The 11892-nt window shown below is 38.7% G+C and overlaps 3 protein-coding genes across 4 annotated transcripts; 1 reads left to right on the top strand and 2 right to left on the bottom strand.

Moving 5' to 3' along the window:
* Nucleotides 1-1052: 1052 nt before the first annotated feature.
* acaa2 (acetyl-CoA acyltransferase 2) lies at nucleotides 1053-6523 on the bottom strand. Its single transcript, XM_020643896.3, has 10 exons — nucleotides 6366-6523; nucleotides 4592-4758; nucleotides 4325-4453; nucleotides 3657-3773; nucleotides 3352-3499; nucleotides 2991-3166; nucleotides 2422-2551; nucleotides 2229-2299; nucleotides 1782-1936; nucleotides 1053-1690 (listed from the first exon to the last, which is right to left on the bottom strand). Exons 1-10 carry the CDS (start codon nucleotides 6379-6381, stop codon nucleotides 1609-1611), a joined length of 1191 nt encoding a protein of 396 aa, XP_020499552.1. The 5' UTR covers nucleotides 6382-6523; the 3' UTR covers nucleotides 1053-1608.
* Nucleotides 6524-6768: 245 nt separating this feature from the next.
* On the top strand, nucleotides 6769-9936 carry mrpl40 (mitochondrial ribosomal protein L40). Its single transcript, XM_029279334.2, has 5 exons — nucleotides 6769-6905; nucleotides 7127-7210; nucleotides 8688-8843; nucleotides 9243-9324; nucleotides 9441-9936. The coding sequence occupies exons 1-5, from the start codon at nucleotides 6844-6846 to the stop codon at nucleotides 9666-9668; spliced, it is 612 nt and encodes a 203-aa protein (XP_029135167.2). The 5' UTR covers nucleotides 6769-6843; the 3' UTR covers nucleotides 9669-9936.
* Nucleotides 9937-10142: 206 nt separating this feature from the next.
* On the bottom strand, nucleotides 10143-11887 carry c2h22orf39 (chromosome 2 C22orf39 homolog). 2 transcript variants are annotated; one of them, XR_002278284.3, is made up of 4 exons: nucleotides 11749-11887; nucleotides 10841-11008; nucleotides 10570-10750; nucleotides 10143-10467 (listed from the first exon to the last, which is right to left on the bottom strand). XR_002278284.3 is itself a non-coding variant. In XM_020643898.3 (3 exons), the coding sequence occupies exons 1-3, from the start codon at nucleotides 11776-11778 to the stop codon at nucleotides 10628-10630; spliced, it is 321 nt and encodes a 106-aa protein (XP_020499554.2). In that variant the 5' UTR covers nucleotides 11779-11887; the 3' UTR covers nucleotides 10143-10627. The 2 variants fall into 2 exon arrangements, 1 of the variants encoding a protein (XP_020499554.2); XM_020643898.3 differs by having other exon boundaries at nucleotides 10143-10750.
* Nucleotides 11888-11892: the final 5 nt, after the last annotated feature.

Consider the following 11892-nt stretch of genomic DNA (forward strand, 5'->3'; position numbering starts at 1 on the left):
CCCTGATAGCCGGCAACTGTAATTCTTATTCTTTAACACGGATGAAAACAGATTTTATTCCATCAGTAACACGAAGGCAAGGGTGTCTTACCTTGGCTATGAAAAAAAGAACGACATCCGGGCATGTGACGTATATAAGGACGCTGCATGTTGACGTCAACACGCAAAGTTACAAGGATGTGATGGTCATTGTAGTCCAAAAGTACCTCTTCGTGGAAAATGGAAAAAATAAAAATAAAAATAAGCCTGTAAGAAGAATAAAAATAAATCTACGTACATATATTTTTTTTATGACTGATTCTCACCGAGATTTCAGCTGAATTAAAAAAAATTCTAATTTTAGTTCCTGTAGTAAAAGTATATTTCTATCCAAATATGTATGATCGTTTTATCTTCACATACACTATAAAGCAATTAATGACTGTATAGAGCTTCTTTTCGCCTGGGGAAAATAATGAAAATTACTCTTAAAAAACAACACACTTCCCAACTTTGTACTTTTCCAAAGTGAAAGAAAAAAAAAAAGACAAATTCAAAAATAATAAACAATCTCTTTAGCCGGAAAACACAATCTTTTTTTAGTAATATAATATAAACAAACAGGCTTCACAGAAAGCTTGTAAAGATTGTTTATAATTTTAAGATCTATATTATAACCCAAACATTAACAGATACCACCCTTCAGTGATTTGTTGTAGGTTTTCATGGTAATTTATGATTATTTCCTGAACCCTAAAACCATTCTGAGCAATGTAACAAATCAACAGAGAAAGTTTAAGGATCCCTTTATGAGATTACTAACAAGTAAAAAGGTCAAGACAATGGGAGATTTTATTGGATCTAAAATAGGAGCTTATAGTGGCTGAATGTCTGTTAAAGCTATTTTCCTTGCTTAACTAAAATAGATTTGTTCTCCTCAGGATGGTGTGAAACTGATGATAGTCAAGGATTGAAAGGTTTGCTTCTGTTTTTATTCATCTTTTTTATTTGCACTGTGAGCACCTATTTGTTTGACCACGTGTGCAGGTATCAGGAAAACATCAAAATAACACTTTTTTTTGAAAATTATTTTTATTGAGATCATCTGACACAAATACAAAATCAGTTCTGCTGAAGCCAGGTCAGATCACAGGCCACAGGACACATTTTCTGGTTTTACAGTTCCCTGACAATGGAGTGATAAAGAACATTTTAAGGCAAACATCACAGTTCTTTTTAATAGTCAATTATGAGTAAATATTTAGCTGTACGTTGATGTGATCAAGGACCTTAATCCATTTTCAGGCACACACCTAGACACTCTCTGGCTTCCACTGTTAATGAGCACTGTTTTTATTTGTATGAGTTAGCTCTTAACATTACAGGGCTTCAGAGGCAACACTGAAGTGATGCTTATTGTACATTTTTTTAGAAATAGTCTAAAAAAAAGTTACAATAGAAGCAGCAAAATACATTTTATTGTGTGCCAGAGAGAAAAAATAATTCTTAGTCACTCATATTAAGGAAATGTTTTTAGCATGTGTGATTTGTATTTGATTTTATACGATTGGTGTTGTTGGTGTGAGACATTCATTTACAGGAATCTTCAGATATTTGCAGCTTCTCAAGTCAGCAGTTTTCAATGATGATGGCGATTCCTTGACCTCCACCAATGCAGGCAGAGCCAACAGCGTACTTGCCTCCACATCGCCTGTTGGAAAAAAAAAGCTCATTATTCAAGCTTATTAAGTGCACACATTTTCCCTGATATACTAATCTATAATTACTGTGGTAAAAGTTACCTGAGTTGATGGACCAGGTGGCCAGTGATGCGAGCTCCAGAAGCACCGAGAGGATGTCCGATGGCGATAGCGCCACCATTAACATTGGTTTTCTCCGGATCAAGACCAAGAGCCTTAGCAACAGAAAGGTACTGAGAGGCAAAAGCCTCGTTCACCTGCGTGAAGAAAATTATTTCAGTGACAGGACTGAGAAATAAGATCTTCAAATCATTTGAGCAGAGATGCATTTTCTCCCAAGCACAATTCCTCTAGTACTTTCACTATGCTACACCACATTTCAAAAACACAAAGCTTTACAATACGGTAGTTGTCCAAGATAGACGACTTTGGAGAACTCCAGAAATGTTTTAGAACATTGAAGGATCTGAGTACTTCCTCCTCCACTGATTGAAATATATGACACAATCTAAAAGATCACATGTAAAAGTTATTCTACTCGTTACAAACCTCCACAAGATCCATGTCGTTGAGGGTCAGACCAGCCTTTTTGAGAGCTTCTGTGATCGCTGGAACAGGACCTTATAGGATAATCAAAAAAAAACCTCACTATAAGGAAGCCATGTCACTTACAACATTAGTTTAGTTTGTCATTCAAAGGAATAGAAGAACATCATCATTATTGTGAGGGCAACCCCCTTACCAATGCCCATGATGCTGGGGTCACATCCTGACACATGGTAGGCCACAACTCTGGCCAGTGGAGTGAGTTTGTGTTCTTTCACAGCGTCTTCACTTGCAATCACCACGGCAGCAGCACCGTCAGATACACCCTAAAGAGATCATGAGGGTAAGATTAATGCTCGGGTTCATTTGAATGCTGTGACTCAGTGGTAGAGTTGTCCAGCCTTTACACAGAATCCTCTGCAATCAGCGTATGAATGTGTGTGGGAATGGGTGAATGTGACATGTTGTGTAAAAAGCGCTTTATAAGTACAGTTACTTAATACCATTTACCAATATTAGCAATATTTTTTAAAATCTGCAAACAAAACTAAACTAATATGTATTCTACTTTCTCCCATTCAAACTGAAACAGATCTGTTCCAAATGACACATCCATATCATAACTCCTTCAACAACTTTCTTTGGCTATGTTACATCAGCTGAACCTTTTAAAAGGCGGGGGAAGATTTGTCTGGTTTGTAAAAAAGACTACTAAAATACAGAAATGAAACACTCCTCAATATAACACTGTAGCTGTAAACTCACAGAAGCATTGGCTGCAGTAACGGTCCCTCCCTTCTTGAAGACGGGGGGTAGTTTGGCCATCTGTTCCAGCGTGGTCTGAGGACGAGGGTGTTCATCATGAGCCATGGACACTTTACCCTTCTTAGCTTTCACATCAATGGGAGCAATTTCTGCTGTGTAGTGACCGGCCTCATGAGCTATGAGAGAAAATAAAAGACTGATTGAGCTATTATAAATTGGCTTGGCCTTGAATGTCATCTTAATTTGTATAGGTGTATCTAAGTAGCAGCTCTTTTTTCTCAAAAGTAAAGGATTTCTATGTTATAATAGGATGAGCAGAAAGTGTTATTAAAGATGTTGAAAAAATGAAGCCAAGTCTTACCCGCCTTCCACTTCTGCTGTGTCTGGTGTGCGTAGTTATCGCAGTCTTCTCGTGTGATCTGGTATTTCTCTGCCAGGTTTTCTGCAGTAATGCCCATGGGGATTTTGATATGCAGGTCAGTCAGACCAGCCCACAAGGTGTCCTCTAGCTGTCAATCAGAGGAGGAGAAGTTCAAATCATTGTGACAGAAGCTTCTGGAGTTACATAACAAGCCATCTTTATGATCATCCCAGGGCTTCAAATGCATTTTCTGTCAACTCTTTGGAGGATTAAAAATGAAAAGAGAAAATAATCCACAAGCTTACCTTGAGATCAAATCCAAATTTTGTACCAAATCGTATGTTGCGAACAGCGTACGGGGCCTGGCTCATACTCTCTGAGCCTCCGCACAGAACCACCTCCGACTCCCTGAGGCAAATCTCCTACAAACACACAAGGTGACGGGCTTTTGTTTTGGAGCAACAACAGATAACACACATCAGTCAAACTGATATTTTTGCAATACTAATTACAGGTCCATTTATTTACTAATGACTGGACCTGGCTCTTTGACACTCAGTGGCCACTTTATCGGGTAACCCTGTAAAATCTGAACATTATTACAATACCTCGTCATCACATCTATCTTTACATAGTCGATGGTGGCATAAACTTGTAAATGTAAGTGTACACTTCACAGAGATTATAGTTTATAAAAGGTATTGTAGTGGTATACTTTACACTGAGAGGGGTTTCTATTGCATTGTCCTTCCTGATTAATATATAAGCAGGGAGCAGCCCTTTATAAAACCATCACTAACCCAGACCTCAAAACAACAACAATAAACCACTCAATGATTTATTATGGATTACATTACCTTATACAGGTGTACCTGACAGAGTGCACAGGTACACTCAATATAAAGTACTATATGTATGTATCTACATTTGTATTCTACTGTATGTGCCAAAATGTTCATCGTGGATTGCTTACGTGAGCGCCGTTGATGATAGCTTGGAAACCAGATCCACACAGTCTGTTAACAGTGAGAGCAGGCACTGGGATGGGGACACCACATCTCAGACCCACATGACGAGCAATGTAGGGGGCATCAGCTGAGCTCTGAAATTAAAATGTGGAAAAAAAACAAAACAAGGACACTAGTCAGAAAACATATAATCCTCTTAACAGAGGTAGTGTATTCTGTTAAATACACTACCTCTGTTAAATGTGTCTGTTGATCTGTTGTCTTATATGTACCTGCATCACGTTTCCCATAATGACACTGTTTACAAGTTCTGGTGCCACGCCGCCTGCAGCGAGAGCCGCTCTGGCTGCATGCTCAGCCATGTCTGTTGCACTGTGGTCCTTCAGCACGCCACCATAGGTACCAAATGGTGTGCGCTTGGCAGCTACGATAAATACACCTGCAGAGAAACGTACAGTGGAACAGTGACACAGACTTCACACCACCCACCAGTGAACAACAGCCAGATCACAGCGTCAGAAGGTTCTGGGTGCTACAGACTGCACAGAGAGAGTTGACACGTTTAGTTCGTTAAGATGCAGGATATAAAGACGTGAGGAAAAAGGATAAAAAGACCTCTGATGGAATTACTGGACTGAAGGATAAAGAGGAGCAGCATCTCTTGGACATTCTGCCCTGAAGGTAAAGTATAAAATAAGTCTTTGGCAGATATGATTCGCACTGGGATACAAATAATTATGTTCAATGATTTAGTAATTTGGAAATTTGTTAAAAAATCTATTTATATTACACCTGTTGTTCAAGACAACTTTGTAAAAATTCAAAATAATAAATATAAGAGCAGATGGGAATGGCTTTATTGGCAAGTTAGAGTTGTTGTAATCAACAAATAAAGTGTTTCCTTCTTCTAAAGAAAACACTGTATGCCCACAGACTGTTCATGATAAGTTGAAGACAAATAAAATGTTAATTTTTTTTTGCCTGTTGCTTCATGTGAAAACATTCAAAATAAAAAAAAATAAAAATGGAATTGTGCTTATACATTTACAGGATTGTCATTGACCTATTCAGATAAACAAATTTGAACTAATAGGAACTATGCTGACTATACTTTTTTTTTTTTTTACATTTTAAGTACGCGTAACATAAATTGTTTAGTGATGCACATTGTAGCAGTATACCAGTATGACACTGGAAATCTGTGTTGATGTACTTTTCAGGCGGCTCAGGATATCTTGAAGTATGAACTGCCTTTGACCTGAGCTTTGGCTTGGAAGGGTGTGTGTGTGTGTGTGTGTGTATGTGTGTGTGTGTGTGTGTGTGTGTGTGTCTGGTGTTGTGAAATATGCCTTGATTTTTAGACGCTGGAAAATGCTGTAAAGTTAATAAGTGAAACTTCCAGTAAATGAGAGAATAAGAGAAGAGCCAACATTACTGCCTCAGGTTCAGCACATGACAAAACTGTGTACATTTATCACATTGACATAATTTAGCCTGATTCTTGTTGTTTTTTGTATTTCACTTAAGTTACACAATTTCATAGTACTTTATAAACTACTACTCAGCAAAACTTCACAGGGTAATATCAGCTGCAATTCATTTATCTGCAATTGATATAACAGATGATGTTTATTTTTTTAAATAAAGTTGTGAATTGAGGGTATTAAAACGTGGGCTTTTAATAATGCAATAACTAGTTTACTTTATTAAAGAATCAAAGTCCTTCTTCAAGCATTGCTGACAATTTAGTAATTTGTTCTGAACTTCTCATAAATAAGATTCTTGGATGGCAGAACTTTTCAGTGTGAATGATTTTGACACGATCTTGTCACCTTTCACCTTCATTTTCTGTGTTGCTGATTGCAAAACATTCACATTTTCATCCACATCAAACTTCTCACTGCAGCGGGTGGTAGTGATTAAACTACATGACAATGATCGCTGCTTCATTTTTAACACAATTAATGATTTTTGAAGGCGGCAGAGCGACAGTCCTGCAGCATGCACGTCCTCTGTCTTTGGTTGATTAGTTTCGTGTTTGTTTACCTCTGAGAAGAGCCATGATGCTGATTCAAGAATCCACCACTGTCAGTATAAACTCTGTCCGCCGATTATCCTCTTTGTGGTACTCTGAGTGAGTACGCAGTGTACATGTAACCTGCCAGGCACAACTACGACCTTTCCCCTAAATAGTGCTCATGATCTATTTTTTCCTTCGTGCTGCAATCTTCGACAAAAATGTGTCATTTAAAAAAAAAAAAATCTAACAACATATCATTTAATTTATTGAATTGTCAAAAAACAACCAAAATTATCATTTAAATTTTATCATGAAAATATCTTTGAAGTAGTGTTTATTTCTTATTTTATTTTGAGCACCAATATATTACTCGAAAGTGCGACCTTTAACTTGTAAAGGCTGTTTTTTTTTTTGCACGTCATCTTTCAGCGCCTGGTCTGCTCTGTCTCTCAGGCAAGAGGACAAGTGCAGTTACGTTGAACGTGAAACGACCCACAGTGGAGCATGTCTTCGGCTTTATCGCGCAGCCTGTGCCGGGTCTTAACCCGACACAGAGCCACGTCCAGGTGAGTGTGTCTGATGTGAACTCTGTGGTGGCCAAGAAGGTGTTAGCTACTTTGAGCTAATGATGCTAAGGTTATTCTGTGTGTGTGTGTGTGTGTGTGTGTGTGTGTGTGTGTGTGTGTGTGTGTGTGTGTGTGTGTGTGTGTGTGTGTGTGTGTGTGTGTGTGTGTGTGTGTGTGTGTGTGTGTGTGTGTGTGTGTGTGTGTGTGTGTTATTTTTGTAGCTTCCTGCTGGGAGAGCATCACCGTGTTCTTCAGAGTCCTCTCTTTGTTCCAGTGATGACACTGAAGACAACTGCTGCACTGAGGTATGACCTGTGTGTGTGTGTGTGTGTGTCTGTCTCTCTGTGTGTGTGTGTGTGTGTCTCTCTCTCTCTCTCTCTGTGTGTGTGTGTGTCTGTGTGTGTGTCTGTCTCTCTCTCTCTCTCTCTGTGTGTGTGTGTGTCTGTGTGTGTGTCTCTCTCTCTCTCTCTCTGTGTGTGTGTGTGTCTGTCTCTCTCTCTCTCTCTCTGTGTGTGTGTGTGTCTGTGTGTGTGTGTGTGTGTGTGTGTCTGTCTCTCTCTCTCTGTGTGTGTGTGTGTGTGTCTCTCTCTCTCTCTCTGTGTGTGTGTGTGTGTCTGTCTCTCTCTCTCTCTCTCTGTGTGTGTGTGTGTCTGTGTGTGTGTGTGTGTCTGTCTCTCTCTCTCTGTGTGTGTGTGTGTCTGTCTCTCTGTGTGTGTGTGTGTGTGTGTGTGTGTGTCTGTCTCTCTCTCTCTCTGTGTGTGTGTGTGTCTGTCTCTCTCTGTGTGTGTGTGTGTGTGTGTGTCTGTCTCTCTCTCTCTCTCTCTGTGTGTGTGTGTGTGTCTCTCTCTCTCTCTCTGTGTGTGTGTGTGTGTGTGTCTCTGTGTGTGTGTGTGTACCTTTGATTCTTGTGCACACATTGTGAGTTATTACTTTCTGTCCAAAGTCACATTTTCATATAACCTTTTTTTCTTCTGCTAAATCCCTTTTTAGAAGAAAATATTTTTGATGACGAAGTGGGAGAAAAACAACATTTCCTGACCCTTAAGAAGCTGAGACCAGAATGACATTAACACCCAAACAGCTTGTTATCAAATTATATATATTTTTTTAAATCGATATGTAAGAAATATCAGAAATTTGGGTTTTCCTGGAGGAGTTGGTGTTTGGTCCTGAGGCTCGACCAGTTAAGAACCACTGGTGTAGATGATGCTGATAAAGCCTCAGAGGTGGCTTAAGCCCACTCGGAAAGCTTCATGTAGAGAACAAAGTTACTGCAGAACTATAAAATGATAAATATATGATCGCATTTGTGGTTAATTTTAAGTTTTTATTTTGAATTTGTGTACTGTACTTTAGCTCAGAGTATTTTACTTGCTGTTTGAATTCAACCCTGCTTTTGTTTTGAAAGAAAGTAAGAACCTCCTTACTTGGTCGATCACAGGTTAAGACATTAACTTGACCACAGAAAGAACTTAATTAAAACAGCTAAAGAGGGTGGTTAAAAAAAAAGATCAATGTTTTGACTCACAAGGTGGATATTACTTTATAATAATCACCAGCTGTCATTCGTTTACATCATGGTGACTACAGGGAGACACTGTAGCTTATCCACAGTGCGCCTAAAGGGACTAAATAGATTGCATTCATTTCAGACCTTTATTCAATTCATTTAACTAGTTAAAGCTGACAGGCAGCCCTATTATTCATATATTTTCCAGGCCTGTTTTTGTGTATCATTTGAAATAGAATAAGCTCATGTAGAGCTTTGTTTTTGCGTTTTAGAGCGGAGCCCAAAAAGAAGAAGAAAGTGGACCCAAGAAGGGAGCTGGTGCTGAGAGAGAGGATGAAAAAAAAGCTGAAGAAGCTGGAGAAGGTTCCACCTGAGTTCATCCCTGTAGAAGACCTCATAACTCCTGCCAAATATCTGGATGAAACCAGGTACAGCTTGTTTCACTGTCTGTATGTTTTTGTTTACCTACCAAACTTCCTCCCTACCTACCTGCCGCATTGTGTGTGTTGAAACAAATATCAAGGTAATTGGCTGATGTAATTTATTTATAATTATTAAGAAAAGAAAGATTTCCAGGTCTTGCCTCTCTGGCCAAAAGGCCTTCTGTATCGTTTCAGAACTATTCAAACTGTGAAAAATGCATAAAAAGAATGAGAACAGTCACACAAGACTGGTCATAATAAAGCTCTTCAACATTTGTATTTATTCTTTGACTCACTGTATCACTTGTTTTCTTTGACTTACTGTATCTTTTGTTATTCCTTGCTAATGTGGCGCTCGCTAACTTTGAAGCGCTAATCATTTGTGTCTATTATTCTCTTCCAAAGGGAACGCTCTGCACCAAGGCTGTCCTTTGAAGAGAGTGAGCGTCGAGCTCTGCTGCTGAAGGAGTGGTGTCGATACAAAAAGGTCATTACTTACCATCGCACCTCCATCACTTAAGCTTTTACAGAAAGTGCTGCTCATGACCTCTGCTCCCCATCATGTGCACTTAGTAAGGTGCTCATCTCTCCTTGTTTTTGCAGAATCAGCACATGGCTGAGGTGGAGGCAGTTGAACTTGCTCTAGAGGCACAGAGGGAGGCGCTGGAGGAGCTAAAGTTGGAGTCTGAGGAGCTGTACCAGGCTGCACTGAAGCCAGACCCCCTTCTGTTTCCCTTCACTCATGAAGGTCCCGCCTACACACCAGCAAATACAAAGTATTACGCTCCTGATGGGAAATATAATGACATCACTAAAGTTTACACTCAGTGATGGACAGGCTGTGTCTTATAATTTAATAAACATGTGGTGTTTTTTTTTGTAACAGTCCCTGAGTAAAGATGCAGCTTCCTAACAGCCTGCAGACATGACAGGGAATGACACTTTTTTCCGATGTTCAGTTGTACAGTCATCTCAGTTTGTCTTTTCTGTATCAAAAGCAACATTTAACATAATAATGCATCATATTGATTTTTGTCCACAATCACAAATCTGTATAAAACACAAAGGAAAATAAAAATGTGCTTTTTATATTAAGGCAGATTTGTTCATTGTGTTTTTTTTAATTCTGATGTTTATGTAAACCCATATTTAATTTAATAAGGCAAAACAAATGTATGCAAAGGAATATTGACAGCAGCAAAAGGAGGAAATCACCAGGGTGAAGATGATTCATAGAGTAGTGTCAAGAATTAATGACAAACTTCTGATGCAAACTCTTTGATCCCAACAAAAGCTGTAAAACAATCTCGTTCAGCACCAGTTTTTAATTTCACCCTTAAACACATTATCCAACATCTCGTTATTTGAACAGAAAGTAAGGAAACTTGAAAATGTGTCCTTTTGTCGTTTCCCCAAATATTGAATGTTTTTAAGACTCAACACTGTTGAAGGCTTGAAATCAAAAACATGTATAACAACGTAAGGGCAGTCAGCATTTGTACTTTGTAGATTTAATTATTCAAGATCAGCAACAACACTTATATATATATATTGTCATTAACAGGTTGAATAGATGTGGTCGTCATTAGAAGCTGTCCCAACATTGCTTCTGTTTTCATTCAGCAGCTCACTGAAAAACAACAAAAGTTCTCAGATTGATGAACAATCTCTTCAGCATGTGGCTCTACACAATTTTAAGTCCATTAAAGTGACAAGAATCTTGAATCCTCACTTTGGTTTTTGCCTCCGTTGAATAGAAACTGCAGGTTAGTAGTGATGGATCAGAGGTCCTAAGGTCTTTCCTGGTTCAGTGGCAAGTGCCAATCTTTGGGAGGGTCTCTCCTCAGCTCCCACACTGGAGTAAACTTTTTCTGCTCTTCCACTCTGCTCCTCTCACTCCTCTGCAAGGCTTCCTGCAACACACATACAATACACATGGTGTCAGAGAGATCTCAAGTTGACATCTTCATCCAGTAAGACTTAATAAAAAAAAAAAGCTGTACCTTAGCTTCAGCACTTCTGGATTTCTCCCATTCCCTGCAGTTCTTATAATCCTCTTTCCACTGCTGGCAGGATGGCGAGGTGCCGTGTGTGTAATAGTGGTGAAAATGACTCCTTAAGCTTTTGCAATGTCTGAATTCACTCCAATAGTCGTCACAGGCCCGGGGCGACTGTAGGAAGACAAATAATCAGAAAACATCACAAAAACAACACACACTGATCTTATTTGTATCGCCTACTGTTGTGTGTCTGTGGTGACTCAGAGAGCTACAGGATGGCAGCTGATTAATGGAGTTATACAGGATCAACAGCTGGGCAGCATGTGTGTTCCCAGCTGTGTTAATAACTGACTTAAGACTTGCTGATTTAAAAAAATAAATTAAATAAAATCAGAATATATTTAGTGGAAATTGAATTGTGAGTTTTGACAAAGGCCAATTAATCTCCCTGAATCACACTGAAAAGGACAACAACAACAAAACACTGTTATGATGAATTACAAAGTTTAGATATTGATTATAACCCAATATATAACATGCATTTTCTCCTTCTCCTTTTACAAATATATTAGGATAAATGATTTCTAACATGTTTCCAATTGAGTCCAGTTATTTCCATTTAACAGAAGAGAAAATACAACATCATTAGTAACTGTTTGCCTTTCACTTATCTGACTTTAGGAATCGTTTTTAAACTTGACTGTAACAGCAAAACAATCAGATAATAACCTTTTACTCTGACTTTAAAGATAATCATTGTCAGCTAACATTGAAGGTTACCAAGGTGTCATGATGGATAAACTCTATTTGATACAGATATGACTCTTTACTTTAAATCAGAACAAGGCAGATTCAACAAATCATTATGTGTCACGAAGAGCATCAGTAACAATGTTTTTTAAAGAAATTACCCTCCACGGTCTTTCAGCAGAGCCGTCCATAGCTGCTGTGCTAACCTAAACAAGGGGGTAACATTTGTTCTTCTTTTCATTTAATTGTCGATTAGCAAACCAGCTTCAAGGCGCATTATTGCCACCTAGCGGACTGGAGTGTGG

The sequence above is a fragment of the Labrus bergylta genome, chromosome 2 (assembly GCF_963930695.1).
Source record: "Labrus bergylta chromosome 2, fLabBer1.1, whole genome shotgun sequence".
Classification (NCBI taxonomy): Eukaryota; Metazoa; Chordata; class Actinopteri; order Labriformes; family Labridae; genus Labrus; species Labrus bergylta.

Bases quoted from the DNA above. Each gene is read 5' to 3' on its own strand.
- c2h22orf39 (XM_020643898.3), bottom strand. From the start codon at position 11,778: ATGGACGGCTCTGCTGAAAGACCGTGGAGG. The intron at 11,009-11,748 runs GTAATTTCTTTA...GTCTTCCTACAG, and splicing joins CTGCTGAAAGACCGTGGAGG to TCGCCCCGGGCCTGTGACGA. The intron at 10,751-10,840 runs GTACAGCTTTTT...TGTGTGTTGCAG, and splicing joins CCAGAAGTGCTGAAGCTAAG to GAAGCCTTGCAGAGGAGTGA.
- acaa2 (XM_020643896.3), bottom strand. The intron at 3,500-3,656 runs GTAAGCTTGTGG...TCTGATTGACAG, and splicing joins AATTTGGATTTGATCTCAAG to CTAGAGGACACCTTGTGGGC. The intron at 3,167-3,351 runs GTAAGACTTGGC...TTTCTCTCATAG, and splicing joins ACAGCAGAAGTGGAAGGCGG to CTCATGAGGCCGGTCACTAC.
- mrpl40 (XM_029279334.2), top strand. From the start codon at position 6,844: ATGTCTTCGGCTTTATCGCGCAGCCTGTGCCGGGTCTTAACCCGACAC. The intron at 8,844-9,242 runs GTACAGCTTGTT...TCTCTTCCAAAG, and splicing joins AAATATCTGGATGAAACCAG to GGAACGCTCTGCACCAAGGC. The intron at 9,325-9,440 runs GTCATTACTTAC...TTGTTTTTGCAG, and splicing joins AGTGGTGTCGATACAAAAAG to AATCAGCACATGGCTGAGGT.